Source organism: Anarrhichthys ocellatus, unplaced genomic scaffold, assembly GCF_004355925.1.
Source record: "Anarrhichthys ocellatus isolate YVR2014 unplaced genomic scaffold, GSC_Weel_1.0 scaffold25, whole genome shotgun sequence".
Lineage (NCBI taxonomy): Eukaryota > Metazoa > Chordata > Actinopteri > Perciformes > Anarhichadidae > Anarrhichthys > Anarrhichthys ocellatus.
In genome coordinates this window covers 4,885,348-4,904,531 of record NW_022280055.1, presented here as the reverse complement: position 1 = coordinate 4,904,531, position 19,184 = coordinate 4,885,348, and the positions used below count along the sequence as shown (strand labels likewise).

General features: G+C 46.6%; 1 protein-coding gene across 3 annotated transcripts in view; it reads left to right on the top strand.

The window, feature by feature from the left end:
• The window catches only part of mdn1 (midasin AAA ATPase 1), a 53,267-nt gene that overhangs the window by 12,463 nt on the left and 21,620 nt on the right, over positions 1-19,184 (top strand). For all 3 annotated transcript variants that reach the window (XM_031861445.1, XM_031861446.1, XM_031861447.1), the window contains exons 23-62: positions 152-303; positions 909-1,087; positions 1,316-1,524; positions 1,610-1,756; positions 1,875-2,016; positions 2,114-2,248; positions 2,575-2,713; positions 2,856-2,988; positions 3,248-3,378; positions 4,010-4,148; positions 4,317-4,431; positions 5,487-5,747; positions 5,865-6,062; positions 6,560-6,768; positions 6,856-6,978; positions 7,131-7,328; positions 7,687-7,794; positions 7,929-8,117; positions 8,512-8,601; positions 8,703-8,966; positions 9,060-9,324; positions 9,419-9,578; positions 9,959-10,075; positions 10,164-10,372; positions 10,466-10,614; positions 11,311-11,510; positions 11,878-12,101; positions 12,219-12,332; positions 13,061-13,190; positions 13,460-13,566; positions 13,738-13,871; positions 14,603-14,769; positions 14,972-15,092; positions 15,291-15,504; positions 16,022-16,262; positions 16,365-16,488; positions 17,074-17,238; positions 17,329-17,543; positions 17,627-18,014; positions 18,514-18,626. In XM_031861445.1, the coding sequence (XP_031717305.1) occupies positions 152-303; positions 909-1,087; positions 1,316-1,524; positions 1,610-1,756; positions 1,875-2,016; positions 2,114-2,248; positions 2,575-2,713; positions 2,856-2,988; positions 3,248-3,378; positions 4,010-4,148; positions 4,317-4,431; positions 5,487-5,747; positions 5,865-6,062; positions 6,560-6,768; positions 6,856-6,978; positions 7,131-7,328; positions 7,687-7,794; positions 7,929-8,117; positions 8,512-8,601; positions 8,703-8,966; positions 9,060-9,324; positions 9,419-9,578; positions 9,959-10,075; positions 10,164-10,372; positions 10,466-10,614; positions 11,311-11,510; positions 11,878-12,101; positions 12,219-12,332; positions 13,061-13,190; positions 13,460-13,566; positions 13,738-13,871; positions 14,603-14,769; positions 14,972-15,092; positions 15,291-15,504; positions 16,022-16,262; positions 16,365-16,488; positions 17,074-17,238; positions 17,329-17,543; positions 17,627-18,014; positions 18,514-18,626 (6,818 nt within the window). The remainder of the gene's footprint in view (positions 1-151; positions 304-908; positions 1,088-1,315; positions 1,525-1,609; positions 1,757-1,874; positions 2,017-2,113; positions 2,249-2,574; positions 2,714-2,855; positions 2,989-3,247; positions 3,379-4,009; positions 4,149-4,316; positions 4,432-5,486; positions 5,748-5,864; positions 6,063-6,559; positions 6,769-6,855; positions 6,979-7,130; positions 7,329-7,686; positions 7,795-7,928; positions 8,118-8,511; positions 8,602-8,702; positions 8,967-9,059; positions 9,325-9,418; positions 9,579-9,958; positions 10,076-10,163; positions 10,373-10,465; positions 10,615-11,310; positions 11,511-11,877; positions 12,102-12,218; positions 12,333-13,060; positions 13,191-13,459; positions 13,567-13,737; positions 13,872-14,602; positions 14,770-14,971; positions 15,093-15,290; positions 15,505-16,021; positions 16,263-16,364; positions 16,489-17,073; positions 17,239-17,328; positions 17,544-17,626; positions 18,015-18,513; positions 18,627-19,184) is intronic.

Below are 19,184 nucleotides of genomic sequence, written 5' to 3'. Positions count from 1 at the left end.
AAACAATGTACTTGACTAAAGGGTATAGGACACACCATGCTATTTAGGGTTTGTCTAATAGGGGGTTCAGCAGCAGCAGCGTTAGTACCGCTAAATAGTTGTTTTTAAATGTCACCCTTTATGTAAACCCATTTTGTTTGGTTTCCTGCAGCCCATCCCGGCGCCCTCAGGCCGGCCCTGCGTGGATGTGGAGGGCTACTGGGTGTCCCAGGGGGAGATGGAGCCGGCCTTGGACCCCAGTTACATCCTCACCACCTCAGTCAAACTCAACCTCCGCGACCTCGCCAGAGTGGTATCTGCAGGGTAGGAAGACTGTTGGCCAGCTTGACCTTTTGCCCATGATTTCCCCCAAATCAATTGATTCATCTATAAATATCCAGATGTTCCTTTTGTCAGAGCTAATTCTGGCCCTTTAGTAAAAGATGCATCAGGACAAACCTGTGGTCGGACTGAATTCCCCCCCTGCGGTTGGTGATCGGCTGGGAAGGAAGCAATAAGCTTTTCATGCCTCTTGTATGGCTTGTGTTGAGGACAGACAATCTCCGGAACTAAATGTTGGTATAGAGTTTTCAGATGAAGCATTAGTGAGGGTCAATGTTGACGTTGAGCTCACAGTCAGGGTTCCAGTTCATCCCAGAGGTGTGGGGTGGGGCTGAGGTCAGGGCGAACTGGGAGAACCATTACAGCCATTCCATGGTGCAGCTTTAAGCTTTGCCTTTAATGGAAGTGATGGACCCTAATCATGCAAAACAATCTGAGACCAAATGTACACAAATATATGTTGAGCTAAGATGTACTTTTTGCTCCACAACATCCCTCTACATTGTGCCCATTGACGAGCCTCTCTCTCTCTCTCTCTCTCTCTCTCTCTCTCTCTCTCTCTCTCTCTTCATGTTTGGGCCCCGCAGGACTCACCCGGTGCTGATCCAGGGAGAGACGTCAGTGGGGAAGACCAGCCTGATCCGCTGGCTGGCTGCAGCCACGGGGAACCAGTGCGTGAGAATCAACAACCATGAGCACACCGACATCCAGGAGTACATAGGCTGCTACTCATCCGACGACAAGGGCAAGCTGGTGTTCAAAGAGGGTACGAATACTCGTGCTAACCTGTCTTGGAAAAGAGCAAAGTTCACCTTTGTTAGGACATTGTACAGTATCTGAGACTTCTATGTCTAGGAGAGATGTGATTTTAAAACGTATATATTTATAAGCTCAGTAATCACATTTTTTACCATAACATAGAGAATCTGTCGACCATTGGTCTCCCATGGCGTTCCTCACAGACTTATGTCAATTGCTTGCCTGTCTGCTCCAGGAGTTCTGATCGACGCCATGAGGAAAGGCTACTGGATCATCCTGGATGAGCTGAACCTCGCCCCCACTGACGTCCTGGAGGCTCTCAACAGGCTACTCGACGACAACAGGGAGCTCTTTGTGGCCGAGACACAGGAAGTCATCAAGGCTCACCCCAGATTCCTGCTGTTTTCTACCCAGAATCCACCTGGTCTCTACGGTGGCAGAAAGGTATATTCAGTCTGAGAGGGACTGCATCCTATCTAATAAACTCAATCCACTTATATTGGGTAATCTTTTACCGTCTGATCTCCAGGTGCTCTCCAGGGCTTTCAGGAACCGCTTCGTGGAGCTGCACTTTGATGAGCTGCCCAGTGAAGAGCTGGAGACCATCCTCCACCAGAGGTGCAGCCTGCCTCCATCCTACTGCACCAAGCTGGTCAAGGTCATGCAAGACCTTCAGGTAACTGTGCACTCTTGTATGTTGTTGTATCGATTCGTATTACGTACCTGTTACTGATCCTGTTTCTGTACCTGGTGATCCTAACTTCATGTATGAAATGTGTCTTCCTCCCCATTAGTCCTTACGCAGGGGATCTTCTGTGTTTGCGGGGAAACATGGCTTCATCACCCTCAGAGATCTGTTCCGCTGGGCAGATCGCTACAGGCTAGAAGAGCAGACGGACGCCTGTCAGGACTGGCTGCAGCATTTGGCTGATGATGGTGAGGCTTGACAGACGTGCGTCTAAAAATGCCGACCGATCACCAGTGTTCCGTCGGAAATGTGAGATAAAGTTGTTGTCGTCGTCGTCTTCGTCAGGGTACATGCTGCTGGCGGGGCGCGTGAGGAAGCCGGAAGAAGAGGCCATCATCCTGTCCATCCTGGAGAAGCACTTCAAGAGGACGGTGAACCCTGAGAACCTGTTCTCTCAGAAACAGGTCACCAGCCAGTTCAGTAAGTGGAACATAAAATCACTTCACTAGGGATGCACAGATCTGACTAATAACAATACCCGGGCTTTGTGTAACGGACATTACTGAGTCAGTTCACTGATTGTATGACTCTTCGCTACTCGTGCTACTGCTGTTGCTAGTGCTTTTATCACAAACTCCATATTTCTTTAAGTTGCTTTTAATCTCTTTCAAATTAAAGGAAAAAGAGGAAGTGGACACCATAGACTTACAGTAAACTATTCAACTCAGAAATCTGGTAAGAGAATGACGCTATCAAGCTTGTCCGATGAACTCGGTATCATGTTGCCTCGTCGCTCTGATTGGCAGGTCCCTTCATCGACAGCATCGCCGGAGTCCCAGAGGAGTTTCGCCATGTGGTGTGGACGTACGGCATGAGACGACTAGCTGTGCTGGTAGGACGGGCGCTTCGATTCGGCGAGTCTGTCCTGCTTGTAGGAGACACTGGGTGAGATTCAAATCTGCCAGGCCCAATACGTTTGGTCTTTGAGAGGATTAGAGTAAAATGGACCTTTCCTCTAGCGCCGCCTGTTACCTGATAACATTTTTTAATCATGCTAACGTCTTTTTTTTCTCTGTTCCTTCACCAGATGTGGAAAGACTACAATCTGCCAGCTGTTTGCTGCTCTGGCTGGACAGAAGTTTTTCGCAGTCAACTGTCACCTACACATGGAGACGTCTGACTTCCTGGGAGGCCTGCGACCCGTCAGGCACACGCATCAGGTACGGATGAGTCGGCAGTGGGTAGAAATAGAAATGTAAAAGGAGTGAGCAAGATACATGACAAAATCATAGATGACATTAGACATGTTATTATTCCTGAAACTTATTTTCATGTTAGTAGAAACACAATATCATTGATAACATATAGAATAAGTCAAGTTGTGAACCTAATTTACATTCCAGTTTCATTCCATAATGCATTTGTGTCTCATCGGATGCTCTATAAAATTGACTTTTCTCTCTCTCTGTGTTTGTGTAGACGGATGGTGAGGACAGCAGGCTTTTTCAGTGGCATGACGGCCCCTTGGTGCTGGCCATGAAGGAGGGAGGAGTCTTTCTCATGGATGAGATCTCCCTGGCAGACGACTCGGTGCTTGAGAGACTCAACAGGTAGACACATATATACATATATATATATATATATATATATATATATATATATATATATATGTGGTAAATACTCCTCATTACACACAATATTTCTCGGTATGGCTTACTTGGCCAAGCATCAATAAATATTTCTGCTTAAGACATCTGAGCATCTTAGTCGTCTTCTGTCATCACATCCGTTCACCAGCTCATAGATTTCCATCACATCATCTGCATAGAGGTGGATTTTATGAGTCTGTATTGGAATAATAGCGCTGTTATATTATAAGCCTTGTGGTACCCGCTTTGTCATTAAAAGGGAGGTGGAGTCTTACAGCCTGAATAAAGTAGCTGCTCTGTAGCTGGTCCTTCGGTATCACTTGCCAGACTCTACCCTTTTCTGACCCCTTTCAAGCTTTTAGTAAACCCCTTGATGATAGCTATTAAGACGTATATGCAACAGAGTGCACTTTTTCATGCCACATATTGTACTTTTGTTACACCTGGTGTGACATTTCACATGGCATATTTTGCATTTTGTGCTCATATTGCATTTTGAGAGCCTCAAAATCCAACAGGACCATGACACGGCGCCCCGTTTACGGCCCCACATGCAGGTGAATAACAGACAGTGTGTCGTGTTTCCTCTCAGTGTTCTGGAGACGGAGAAGTCCCTCGTGCTGGCAGAGAAGGGCAGCGGGGACAACGACGACGTGGAGCTGATCGGAGCGTCCGCAAGTTTCCGTCTGGTTGCCACCATGAATCCCGGAGGAGACTTCGGCAAGAAGGAGGTAGATAAAAAATAATAAAAAAAAACAATAGCTGCAGAACTGCTGAAGGTAGAATGTTTGTCCTTATGGTTTAACATGCTTTTTAAAAAATGTGTGTGCTTTAAGAGTAACCAACCAGAACCGTATGAAGTCTGACTGTTTTTGTTTTGCTCGTCTGTTTCCCTACAGCTCTCTCCTGCCCTCAGGAACCGTTTCACAGAGATCTGGTGTCCGCAGAGCAACAGCCGCAGTGACCTGGTTCAGATCATCCAGCACAACCTGCGCTCAGGCCTCTCACTCGATGGTAAACTAGAGAAATAGATCCAGTCATTCACTTGCATGTCCTGATTACAACTTAAACAGTCCACAAACACAACCATTATTACATCATCGTTACATTAATATTACAGTTTTTGTAGGGTCTGAATTAGTTCATGCAAAAATAATGGTAGGTAAGCGACATGAGACTGAACAGTAATGAAATCTGTTTTCCTCATAATAGACAAAATGGTTTTAGATTTTAAATACTAAGTTAGTTGTCAGTTGAATATGTCTGCTAGTTACGTTGTTAACCAGTCAGAGGCAACAGTCACACCTCTTGCACTAATGCAGGGACACCTAGTTGGTCTTCATTGCTTTTGTAGTAAAGATAAAACGACCCCGTTGATCTGTTCTTTTTTTTAATTTAAGCGAGCGGCATGGCTCCGCCGAGGTTTACATAACGTTGAAACGCAGAAAGCTTTATGATCCAATAAAGGTGAAAACGCAAAACAATAACCGTAAAAACAAAACAAAAATAGAATCCTGCTCCGTAACCAACAGCAGACAGAGATTAGCAGATGATGATCACAGAGGAGCATTTAGGAGCTAAAGTGGAGGATATTTTTCCCAAGAGTTGGGAACCCGAGTTAAAAATGAGAGTAAATATTGATTCATCAAGTGGATTCCAATGTTTCTTTGTGTCTGCTCGATGTGTTAATAGACAACTGTTTGCTTACACCTCCACCATAACAACTTCGTACGGTGATAGTATACCGACTACTGACGGTGATCGTCTCATTGATTTCACATTAAGCAACCCAACAAGGTCAAAGTTGATATTGATTGAATTTCAAGCACAACAGCGAGGCATAAAATCTGAGCAATACGCGAGGCAGCACTGCCGTAAAGTTCAAAGTAATTGCCGCCTCCCTAAATGTATGGCTCGTGATGGATAGTTTAGACTAGAGGGCTTTAGTCTTGTTAAACTACATTGGGAAACTGCAGACCTTAGGGTTGTTGCTCTGAAGCAAAACATACAGAACAATGACCCGATGAAGAAGGTGTTACTGATGCGTTTCCTTTCGGTCTCAAACGCAGGCGGCGACATCGCTGAGCTGATGCTGGACTTCATCGAGTGGCTGACCCAGCAGGACTTCGGCCGCCGCTGCATCCTGAGCGTCCGAGACATCCTGTCGTGGGTCTACTTCCTCAACGTCGTGTGCGAACGGGACGAGGACGGCTTCATGACCATGGGGGCCCTGGAGGACGACGAGGAGGCGGAGTGGGACCTCAGGCTGGACACCGTCACCGCCTTCATCCACGCCGCGTGTCTGGTCTACGTCGACGGCATTGGCTCCGGTGAGCCGACGGCTTGTTTTTTGTTTTTTAGTTCCACTCGGAATCACATATGTGTAGACGCTTTCTCCCAGAGAAAGCGTTTTAAGAAATGTGATCTGAGGCTCCCTTTTCTTGCAGGGACCACAGCGTCCTGTGCAGACAGCGCCCTCCTGGCGCGCCGGCTGTGCCTGGGCTACCTGCAGCAGCGGCTGAGCAAGATGACTAAACTGGATCAGGAGATGCAGGACGCCCTGAGAGTCTATGACAGCAGCCTGCCGCGGGAACCCCAGTGGGGCGAAGACTTCTTCGGCATTGACCCCTTCTACATTGCTTTAGGTACTAAGAATACGCTGCATCTACTGGTGTATGCCCCGCCTACCTCCGCTCATAAGTTGTTTACGTAATTTTACGACAAATACTAATCAGTGTTCACACCCTTTTTTTTTTTTTTTTTTTTTGTCTCCGAGAGACTAGATTGTTGTCAAAACATTCTGTGGGACCTGGTTGTCGAAAATCAGTTACAGATTTTTATTATTGAACTTTTGTACTTTTTTATGGTATTAATTCCCCAAATTTCACCAAATATGGTTCACTAACCCAAGATGGGATCCAGATCTAGCTTGCCAAATTTCCAACTTTTTTTTTTTCCTGTTATCTCAGGATTACATTGTTCAAATATCCCCAAATTTGTTGGCATTTTGGAATATTTATTGAAAGTATTGCAGCTATAACTTGCCAATACATTCTCGAAATTACATCAAATTTGGTAAAGCCTTGGTTATTAAATACTTCTTCAGTAATGTTTACAAACTGTTACCTAAATGTCCACCCAGGGCCTCGGACTGAGAGCCGTGACCTGTCGGACTACGCCATCGCAGCGGGCACGACCGCCGTGAACGCCCAGAGGCTCCTGCGGGCGCTGAAGCTGCAGAGACCCGTTCTGCTGGAGGGCTCCCCCGGCGTGGGAAAAACCAGTCTGGTGACAGCGCTGGCAAAGGCTTCTGGGAACCATCTGGTCAGAATCAACCTGTCGGAGCAAACGGTAAAGCTTTTTATATGAAGGATGCTCAAAAGTTCCCCGATTGTGCTCCTGAATGAACTGATGCTGATGACGTGTGCTCTCTGGCAGGATGTCACCGATTTGTTTGGAACTGATCTCCCTGTGGAGGGAGGAAAGGGAGGAGAGTTTGCATGGCGCGATGGCCCTCTTCTGGCTGCTCTGAAGGCAGGCCACTGGGTTGTCCTGGACGAGGTAAGGACCGCTGTTCAGGTCATTTCTTTTTTTTTTCGGTTTTGCACACCAGTTTTGATGGCTTGGAGCCCGGAGAAGACGAATAGTAATCAGACGATGTTGATAAAACCTGCGATGTTAAACTGACTCAGCTCGTTCCTCATGCTTGACAGCTGAACCTGGCCTCTCAGTCGGTGTTGGAGGGTCTGAACGCCTGCTTTGATCATCGGGCAGAGATCTACATCCCTGAGCTGGGGATGAGCTTCCAGGTCCAGCAGGAGAAGACCAAGATCTTTGGCTGCCAGAACCCCTTCACTCAAGGAGGTGGTCGTAAAGGACTGCCCAAATCCTTCCTCAACAGATTCACTCAGGTAGGAAACAGTCGAGAGGATTGCACAAACTTTTTTTTATGTACTTCGCCATTTTCAAAGTTTTCTTCTGTGCTTATTCATTACATCGAATAGACATGCTACGCAGCTTTCGAATGTTGAAATTCAAATGATAACGTCATGTTTTGAGAAATTTTATTTTGTGAATGTGTAAAACGATCTGTAGTTTTTGGGGAAAAAAAGTTTTTTAACATCAGGATTCGTTAGTATTTCTGAATATCATTTCACATGTACCATGGCTACTGTCGACCTCCTGGACCCCTTGAAAAGAGAACTTAAAAAGCAAAAAGACAGAAACGTACCACTGAAGAGGCAATCTGACTTACCTCTGTGTTCTCAGGTGTTCGTGGACCAACTCACGAGCAAAGACATGGAGTTCATAGGAGACGCCATTTTCACCAGCATTGACAAGGAAATCATTGCTAAAATGGTGGAGTTCAATAAGAAGGTAAGCGTTTCTTGTACGACCGCTGAATTAGAGACTTGACTCCGCTGTGCCAGCTGAGATGCAACCTGCTAGTCTAGCATGTTTAAAACACTTAAGAGCTTCTCTTCCCCCCCCCCCCCCCCTGCCTCCAACAGCTTGTCCAGGAGGTGTGTGTGGAGCGGCAGTGGGGTCAGAAAGGAAGTCCCTGGGAGTTCAACCTGCGGGACATGTTCCGCTGGTGTCAGCTGATGCAGGCTGACCAGTCCCCGGGATTTTTCAACCCAGGCCAGCACGTAGCCTTGGTGTACGCCGACAGGATGAGAGCGGAGGCCGACAAGGCTCAGGTACAATGTTCTTTGATAGTACTCGAGAGTCCACAAGAAACTTTATCAGTATCTCATTGGTTTAGGTGGGTTTTCAAGAAATCCTATTCAAAGGGTTGACGTCTGTCGTTTGGATTAACAGTTCGCTGTACATTCATAAAATAATAAATACAGTGTAATATTATGTAATTGCTTTTTTATGCAAACTGTCATTGGTGGATTCACACAAAAAGAAAAAAATGACAGCCTTTTTGTGGTCCTCATGCCATTAAGAGCCTGTATTTGAGCATAATAACTTCCCTTTTCTTTTCTGCACCCAGTGACCACCCTCAGTTTTCTTTGTGTTGTTACTGACCCGTATGGAAAGTCTGTTTTTCCACTGTTCAGTCTGTGAAGCTCCTCTTCTTCCACACAGGTTCTGTCCGTGTTCAGGAAGGTGTTCGGCGAGGACTTTGAGCCTTACAGCGGCTCCAGACAGTTCCACATCACGCCACTCAACCTGCAGGTTTGTCACAACAACTAAACCTCTTCCTGTTTGTTTTGAAGCGAATGTTTTAAATTGTACAGACAAAAAGTATTTCTTCTCTCGTGGATTGCTCCCTGTAGGTGGGGTTCTCCGTCCTGCAGCGCAGCGGCGGAGCCCCGGTGGCCCTCGACCCCCCGCTGTCCATCACACACCAGGCGCTGCGGCCCCTGGAGTCCTTGATGAAGTGCGTGGAGATGGGCTGGATGACCATACTGGTCGGCCCCACGGCCAGCGCAAAGACGAGCCTGGCGAGACTGCTCTCTCTGCTGACCGGACACCGCCTCAGGGTCATGGCCATGAACAGCGCCATGGACACCACCGAGCTGCTGGGAGGCTTCGAACAGGTAACCAGGACCTTGCGTGTCTAGCTTGCGTAGCCTCTTTCATTGTCTCGAAGCGTCCGACTGCTTCACTCGGCACTCTTTTCCTCTTTCCAGGTTGATATCATGCGGCCGTGGCAACAAGTGTTGGAGAGCGTGGACTACATAGTCGCCATGGTAATTAGGCGTGGCCTGATGTCGCTGGATGTCGGCATCCAGGACACGGAGTTCCTGCTGCAGACGTGGGGTCTGTTCTGCCACTGGCTGAAGGAGGAAGGACTGCAGAGAACCGGGGGGACCATCAACTCCGAGGCGCTGAACAAGCTGGAGATCATCATCCTCCTCCTGCAGAAACTCAACACCAAGCTCAAAGTGTTCACTGGTAACGGCTAAGTAGCGTCTGAAAAGTTTGGTTGTCCTGTAAGTATAAGAATGTGTTTCCGGTGCTGTAACTCGCTTGTGTTCGTGTCCTCCAGACATGTCCAAACTGCAGATGGACTTCACGCTGCTGAAGGAGCGTCTGGCTCAGCTGGAGGACGGCTGGACAAACGGAGGCTTCGAGTGGCTGGACGGTATGCTGGTCCAGGCCCTGCAGGCCGGTGACTGGCTGCTCATGGACAATGTCAACTTCTGCAGGTGAGAAATCATGGGATTTAGAAATCATGGCTGGGTTTTAATCATAGTTTGAAAGGCATCAAAGATCACAGGCATCATAAGAACTCAGGGCCAGAACGCTGTGGAGAGATCTATTGAAACTATTCAGAAATCATTTGCAGGGAAATGTGAAATATCTTAGAGAAAAGACCACTTTTAGGAATTTAAGCTTGGTTATACAGATATTTACAGAACGAATGCATGTCTGAAAAGTTCAGAAATCATAGTTTCGAAACTGTTTGAGATGGCGTTTTGAAAAGAGAAGTGATGAGAGCTGCAGATGAAGGGAGTTCTTAATCGTCACACTTTTGGAGGTCAAAAATATTGATAAAAATGTCACTGATCAAGTATTGTTTTCGTAGCGCCTCTGTCCTGGATCGCCTCAACGCTCTGCTGGAGCCTGGTGGGTCACTCACCATCAACGAACGCGGCGTCATAGACGGGAAGACCCCCAAAATCACCCCGCATCCCAACTTCAGGTAGTACGCAATATTAGATCCTGTTCACTACTTGTTGAAGCCTTTTGAAGAAGTGTGTGCTCAGCTGTGTGTGTGTGTGTGTGTGCAGGTTGTTCCTGACCATGGACCCGGCGCACGGGGAGCTCTCCCGAGCCATGAGGAACAGAGGGGTGGAGGTGTACATCCCAGGGGAACATGAGGGGTCCTGCTGGGACACACTGGACCTGAAGACCCTGCTTCACACTGCCGGGGTGACCGGGGACTGTGTGTGTGATCTGCTGATTGAAATACATAAGAGCATCAAATCTGCCATTTGGGGTAAGCAGCTGAATGACGATAGCAAATACATGTGCTAACTAGTCAATCTGCAGAATTTAGAAAAAACAAAAACGACTGGTCTCTATCTTTCAGATTCCCCAGCCTCGTCAGTGGCCTCCCTGCTCCATGCCGCCACCCTGCTGTCCTGCCAGCTGCAGCGAGGTGTCGACTTACCCAGCGCCCTGCAGCATGCCTGTGGAGAGGCCTACTCGCTCTGCCAACGCACCACTGCCAGCCAGAAGGTATCGACAAGCCCTTATCGATGCTTCCCCAACTGTAATATGTCCACTGTCTCACCACTATGAGTAGGATTTGCCAGTTCCGGATTGTAAACACAACATTCAAAGTTGGCCCCTCCCCTCCCGGCTCAGCGAGGGTTAGGTCTTTGGCGTACCGTAATCGTGGGAGTGAGGGTGCTGTAATTTATCGGTACAATGCTCATGTCCTTTTTTGCAAAATAATTAGTCAACTGTTTGTCATGACTTTTTTAATTTGTGAATCAAGCATTATCTAAAAGTTTTCTGAATCTGCTTCAGAATATGATTTTACAGGGCAAACAATGCTGTGATGTGTGTAAAGGATAAAATAATCATTTAAATATAGCAATTTTTGTCTTTCAGCTCTTTGGCAGTTATCTATAGTGATAATAATGGTCCAAAATGATGTAAAATTGCATAGTTTTAAGTCAGAAACTTGAGGGAGGACCCCTAAACGTATCTTTTATTCACTTTAGAAATTCAAAATTTGTCTCTTTATCCTGCTTCGTAATACGAGCTTCCTGACAGGAACACTGCTCGTAAAACCTGAATGAATAGCTCACACCCTGTATGTCAAATCATAAATCCAAATGCTTTTCAGCTGGAGCTCAAAGACATCCAGTGAGCACAATCATGCTCCCCAGGGGACGAATAAACATTAGTGTCCTGTTTCCCCTCCAGCAAGCACAACAGGTGATCGAGCAGCACTTGGCCATCCTGGACACAGAGGACTGGGGCAGCGGGCTGCTGTGTGCTGGAGTTTGGCCTGACGGCTTCCCGTCTGCCCTCCTCTCCACGGAGGATTCCTGCTTCTCCGCTGTCCTCAGAGACGGACAGGTCCTCTCATTTTGCCTGAACACCCTCAGCCTGCAGGGCAAACGGTAAGAATAGTGACAACACAATCGCATGTGTCTGTAACGGAAAAGTGCAACACAGGCCTACCTATGTGAATGTACTCTGGAAGGGCCGACACATTATAGAAAAAGGTATTAACTTAAAGATGTGCCTGAATTTGATATAGTGAAAGCACCTAAAGTGGCAGTTGAAACCAAATTACTGTTAAAAAAACAAACACTGAAAGGAGTTGAAGTGGGGGGACAACTTTACTTGTAATGTCAGCTGAAGTGTAAGTGCATGAAAACAGGAGATGAGACGAGCTTTGCATTGTCAATTTAACTGAACATTGAAAGGGGTTGACGTGTCAGTTTGACGCTTAAGGAAAAAAATGACTGATTGTGTCGTCCACAGCAATCGTCCGCTGAGTCTGAGTGACCTGCAGAGGGCGCTGCAGAGCAGCGGCGCCCATGAAGGGCTGATGTTCTCCGGAGGAGTGGTGGATCTGGCGGAAGGAGACACTCTGAGGCTGATCCCCACGGCAGTCCGGCTGCTCACTGAGAGAGCCTCTCACGGAGACTGGATCCTCCGCAGCAGCTGGCTCTCACACCTGGGGAAGAGCTACAAATATGCCCCTGGTTTGTGACTCGACAGACACACCCACCACCCCGACACTTTACACTTAGAAGTGCAGCGATTTCATTCTCTTCCAAAATAAGGTAGTCCTGAAACAGTGTGGTTCTTGACTCTTCCAGATCCGGCTCTGGTCCAGGTGGAGGCAGGAAACAGGGCTCTGAAGGCCGTGTTTGGTAGCAAACTTGCTGCCAAGGGCAAGTCCCTGGCAGAGTTGCTCCAGCCTCACAGCATCGGTAAACTCTTTGGTTGTCTTGTTCTTCTGTTCTTCATTGCAAGTGAAGGTATTTAGTGAATTAGCTGTGACTGTTATGTTGATATGATTTAGTTCACAATATGGAGTTAATGGATTCACCGTGATGGAACATGAAATAGATTTAATGCAGTTTAAGACATATGAGCAACACACAGACTTTGTAGTTGCTAAGCCTCTTTTTTAAATGTTTTATTCATGTATCTATTTATCTACTTATCTATTTATTTATTCATTTAAATAGATTTCATTAATTCTCTTTCATCATGGTGATTGTGCATTGGCAAATCAAGTGAAATGTCATGCCAATAAGGCCTATTGAATCGAAATGGAAGACTGGATGGGTGGATGAGTGGGTGGGCTGTCTGTCAGCTGCCATTAACTCATTGCTTTGTGTCTCTTTGTTGCCATTTTTGTCTCTGTGATTGTTTTTTTTCCCCTTTTCATCGTCAATGCGAGTCTTTTTGGTCTCTTTTTTGATCTCTTTGCAGCTGTTTTGCATCTCTTTGTTGTTGTTTTGGTCTCTTTATGTTTCTTTGTAGTTATTTTGAGTTTGTTCTTGGTTGGTATGTTTCCCTTTTTAAGTTACATTTTGTAGGTGAAGGCCAGGGGGGGCCCTGACACTTAATCCATCAGTAATCCATCCATGTATGACTCCACATACTGCTGCCATTTTCATGGAGTATTAACCACTCTCTGTTACTTTGCCAGATGAATACAGGATTCTGGTGGACATGCGATGGAACAAACAGTACCTGGATATTTTGGCTAACAAGTGCAACTTTGAGGACGAGGAGAGATACATGGAGTTTCTGGAGGCCCTGAACGCAGTTGCAAACAGGTACGCTGGGAGGTTTTCCTGTCAACTTTATCCCGTTTGAATTTTGTCTGAGGCACATTGCTCACACTCTACTAATGAAAAAAATACATCTTGGAAGATTGCTACAGTAGAAAAGTCAGCATATATACATTTGCAAGTGGAAGGATAACGAATCGAGTGCGACACACAAAACGGTGCTAATAATTAGAAGTGCGATGCTGAGTTTTGTTCTAAAATGTCTCGAAATGTATAAAACGATATTGACTTTTGTTTGTGTGTGTGTGTGTTAGGATCGTTCTGATGATGGACAGAGAGGAGAGGTCTGTCATCTGCACCTGTGCCATCAACCTGTCTGCTCAGAACTGTGCCCTGAGAATAGCCACGGCCTTCAGCAAAGGTACACACGGCCTTCAGCACCCTTTGGTTTATATGGACTGATAGAAGCAACATTCTCAATACCGGACACCCGCTTGTAAAACTGAGTTACAGTTTCAAAATGTCTAACTACACCGCATGCAGCATAGTATGTAACTCAGTTTGTGCAATACGTGTTTTCCTCCCCACACAGGGACTGTGGATATTGGTCACCTGCCCCACCCAGTGCTGATGCACCTGCGGACCTTCTTTGACCTGTGGGACTCGTTCACCCTGCAGGCCGTGCAGAGCGGACAGCCCTACATCTCCGACCACATCATGTTTGAGGTCAGCACCCACTAGCTTTATTACTGTGTCACTTTACATACACAATTTTCTTTCGTTTTTACACTCGTCCACATCCTCGTATTTAGACTTAAGTACATTTAGTGCTGTACAACATAACTGGAGTCCATCTTTGTAGGAAAATGTCCATCTTCACTTGCAGTTCTTCTAGTAACCTCTTTTCCTGGGTTGTGTGTACAACTATATCTGCTGCTACTACAACTGCTGCTATTATTAAAAATGAATTGCAGTCAATGAGCCGCGGCCTGTAAAGCCCTGCTGTGGACGGCATGCTCAGTTCCTCAGATTCCTGAAACTCCGCCACTTTACGGAACACTGTTTGCTTGTTTATTCAAAGGCTTTCCATATTATCATTACTGCTACCATTACTATTACTGCTACTGCCGCTGCTTAGACTACTACTAAAAAATCAAGACCAATAGTATCTATTCCGCTATATATACTGTACTACCTCCTTTACTTCTACTCCAACAGTATTTAAAAGCAGTTCTACAGCTCCTATTGTTTGCTAGGTAATGAATAAATAAATAGAACAGGTGGATCAGAATTAAATGGAAGGTAAGATAATACAAAACTCCGCCTCCTGGGCAAAAGCATAAATTAAAACATGAAGGAAGTCTTTCAATTCTCATGAAATTTCAACGCCCTCGGTCAACCTCACTCATGGCACTCTTGACTCATGGCACTCTTACCTGTCGTGTGTGTGTATTTAGATCCTGCAGCTGCTGCAGTGGCTTGATCGATTCTGGGATGTGTGCAGCACACTGCCGGCTGACTCGCAGGGCATCTCTGTGCTGTCTCTGCACTGGCAGTGGGTGCAGAAACACCTCATCCTCCGCCTGCCCCAGCTGCTGCTGGGAGACACCGACACCACATCTGAGTAAGCACTTTTTCTCTAAACTGCCTATTGTAACTTGAAATCGAAGTCGGTAAATTAGTACTTTGCTTTATTTATTTACATTTGCTCTGACATTACAGAGAGAGTATGTCTATATGATTGCAATAGGACTTTCTATCTCACATATGAGGTCTACAGTTACTGTATTTGACTGCCTAACACTTATGACTGTGCTGTGCTCCAGAGGTCACCAGGAGCTGCAGGCGGTCTCGGCAGCCATCCAGACTGTTCTGTCCACCCCGGTGTCTGTGGCCACAGCCCTGAAGGGCATGCAGAAAACCCTCGGGAAAGCTCTGCCATTCAAGGTCAGGAGACCCTTCATCAGCTCTACTTTTACTACAGTTACTACTTAACTGATTTGCAGATATTTACTCATCATCAGTTGTTGTTTTAATGTTTACTGTTTTTACTGTGCTCTTTAAGTATTTAACAGCCAGTTTAGTGTTATCTCTGCATCTGAATTACCTTTTTACAAACTAAACCATTTCCATCTTCTTCTCCAGTTGGAGTCGGTGGCCGAGTGTGCATCTCGGCTGCGGCTCTTGAGCAAAGCCCTGGATGTCAGCGACCTAAGGCTGGACGGCACCACGGGTCCTTGGAGGCAGGAGCTGGTCCGACTTCAGGGCGCCGGGCTCGGGCTGGACATCAAAGAGAGTCTCCTGGAGGCCTGGGGCCTCGTTCTGCTGGCAAACAACCAGCTGGATCCACAGAAGTCTGGTGAGCTGTTGCTGTGTTTGAATGGCGATGTTGGTCACTAGGTTGGTTGGCAGGTCTATCTAATTCTCGAGTCCCAGCACAAGATATCCTCAACGGTTGCTGGTATTTCGCCACACACTGTGGACTTACAGGAATTTTTAGATTTCTTGTGTACAAGTGAGACACAAGGAAAGGGACGGGTGAGCGCAGAGGCCACTAAATCCGGCACACTGGCCCTTTAAAACAAATCACAAGCGGTTCCTGCAAGAGGCCCATTCCCAATGCTTTTATGTGATAGCTGAATGAAATTTGCCTTTCATGCTCCCATCAGGATAAACCCTCTTTACATCTGCTGTTCAGGTTCTAAAAATACCTAAATCATCATTCTGTAATTTGTCTCGTCCAGCATGTTCATATTGTGGGGGTGTCATAAACATTGGATGGGACACTAATAGGGCATTGAACGTTTTGTCCCGTTCCATCTCTAAGAGAAAACTCCAGTGTGGAATTAAAGGGTCTCCTTGTGAATGTTATACAGGAGTGTTGGAGAGGCTGGTGTCGAGCGTGGAGCAGCAGCAGCGTCAGATGACCTCCAGAGGGCTGCTGGATATGTGCTCCCTCCCAGAGGGCGAGGAGCCAGGGGAAGGAGTCCACCTGGCCAGAGAGGAGCTGCAGCAGCTCAGCCGCAGGGCTCAGCTCTGGCCCCTGATGGAGGAACTGGCCGTGCTCAACCAACTGCGACTCAGCACTGACCTGCTGCACCTGGCTCTCTCTCCGGGGTAAAACTCCCATGTCTTCCTCTGCAAAACACAAATATTCATGCAGACTGACGTTGAAACATGCGACGGGCTGTGTAGTGAATTCTTCCCGTTGACTTGCAGCGACCAGGAGGCCGAGGACAGCATGCGTCGAGAACTCTCCAGACACCTGCGCTACTGCCTCCAGTCCACACCGATGAACGTCAGTCAGCTGCAGCCGCTGTGGTTCCTGCTCAGCAGTGACAGGGTCAGTAGTGAAGGTTTCAGTTACAATTTAATAATTCCCTGTACCCGTTACGTCACTGACCTTCACTGTGCAGGATGATGTACGTGTAGAGTTTGTGGTCCACTATGTAACTTGCAAGTGTGATGTTGAAACCTTTTTAATGATGTAATTTTTTTATTTAAAAATCCCCACATCAAACCCAAATTGTTATTCAAAACTATAGTTAAAGTGCTGACAGAGCAAACGGTGTTTACCTGAGGGGGAACCGAAGGGTGGGTGCTGCGCTTCCGCAATGATGCCCAGGTAGGAACGGCGTTATAAGTGGTAACTGTCGTATGAGAGCAGTGCAGAATTGCGGCTGTGAGTGAGCCAGGTATACAGGTCTATTTGCTGCCCTAGAAAATATGTGATCCAAACTTTTGAGAAATACACTCCAAACCATGAATGAAAACCAATTATTCAGGAGTGTCCTGGTGGACCCAGGGGTCTAAGATGCTAACTATGTAATTGTTCATTTCCTCTCTGCTCTCCACTGTGTACTATCGGATCAAATGCTTCAAACGTAAAGAATGTTGCTCATGATTCCCCGTGACTCTTTTTCTTTAGCCGGCTGAGGAGCTGCAGTTTGTGTGGTGTGAGCTGCTATCGGAGGCTCTGGCCGCCCTGTGGACCAGCAGTGTGACCTCAGATCCCAACCTGTGGCTGAAATGGGACCCGCTGAGTGCCAAGACCCAGCCGTCTCCGAAGCTGCACCACGGAGCAGACAACGTGGTACCGACCTTTTAACGTCTCTTGTTTGATGTCACTGTTTTCATCGAAGGGATTACCTGCCGGTTTAATACGTGTCCATGTTGTTTTTAGGGACCGGCCTTGCTGAGTAAAGCAGTGTGGTCGTGTTGCATGCTGGGAGTGCTCTGCAGCAGTGAGACCGGAGGTCGATGGGAACCGTCAGGGTTGGCCCTCCTCTCCCTCTCCCATGTCACCCTTGGGGAGTGGAAGGAGAGGATCCAGCAGCTGCAGGATGTGTCTGCTGTGTTGTGGGATAATATGGCCCTCCCTGCGCTGGCTGAGTTCAGGTAAATTAAAACTTGAAAAAATAAAATGTTCCTCACAAGCATCATTTTTATGGGGTTTACTAATCACCGCCATACCTCCCCAGGGGCACAGACTTTAGGCTCCAGGGCGCGGTCCTGCGTCGCCAGCTTCAGAGCATGGCTGACCTGCTGCCTCCCAGTCTGCAGGAGGGCTACATGGAGAGCTGTGAGAGCCTGGTGGAGGACCCTGACCCTCTTATAGCTTCCCAGGAGATCCAGACCGTCTTCAGAGACTTCATGCCGCCCAATCTGCTCCCTAACGGCCTGGTTGAGGCCTGCCTCTCCTGCCTGCAGCAGTACGTCCAAAGCAAAGTCCAGGGCTCCAACCCACTGGCCCGATCCGGAGTGTTCTGGGTCAACATGGGCCTGCTGCAGATCAAAGTGTGGACGCCACAGACTATCTTTGACCCAGCTGTGAAGAGGGCCTACAAACTCAACTACTTACAGCAGGAGGTAAGTTTTCTCCTCATTTTGTCATATACAAGTGCATCTTCTGAGATACTGAATTTTGGGTTTTCATTAGCTGTAAGCCATCATCATCAAAATTAACAGAAATAAACGCTTGAAATATATCACCCTGTGTGTAATGAATCTATATAATATATGAGTTTCACTTTTTGAATTGAATTACTGAAATAAATTAACTTTTCGATTCATTGAGATGCACCTGTATTCTGAAACACATTCTTTTTTTAATGTGTACCCATCAGGGAGTACTTGCTGTTTGATTTGATCATATTTGTCTTAGCTGATCTGTCTTGGAATTAAAGTTAAACTGTGACTGTCGAAAGTCAAAAACAAAGTCCAATTATGTCTTTAGAAACTGAACTCCAGTATTAAATATTTCTTTGGGATTTTGTTTTTGAGGACGGTGATCACTAGAAGGTGGTTAAAGCCTAGAAATACTCTGGCCTGATGATGGGACGGGCATGTCCCTCTGTCTGTATTACAGCTGGCTCTACTGCAGGAGGAGTGGAGAGGACGCAGCTTGTCGTCTCAGCTGGTGACCGGAGCAGAGCTGGAGGAGAGCAGCACCACTGACGGCTTCCAGCATCCTCGAATCAGGTCAGAACCAGCACAGACTTCTCACTGTGTGTGATATTATAACTGAGGCCTTTTTGCAGAATACGACATATTACCATAATCCAAGTCTCGGTGTGACCAGGGAAGGTCAGACTTGCTCATGCACCTTCACGACTGGGGATGAAAATTATTAATTTATTCCAAATTCAACTATTCCTGAGAACCATTTATCTTCCACACGCCAAATTAATCGTATTGATTAAAAACTACACAATGACATCTGACTGTACACTGTGGAGTCTTGAAACCTACAAAAGAGTATATTAGATAAGTCGAAACTCTTACAAAGTGCAGTGCCAAAGAAAAATAAAGATTAAAGGTTAAAGGTTCATGCATGGTCCGGTCGGTTGTGTGTATGTTTAATATCGGTGGTGAACAAAACAAACGGCCGTGTGGCTAGCTAGCTTAGCTGAAATCACTGGTAGCTAAACACTTTAAACACCAGCCTTTTTAGCTAGCTACCTAGCAGTAGCTAACTCTCATTAGCTAGCTTTCGTTATAGCTAACTCTGTAAGCATTATTAGCTTGCTGACAAAATCA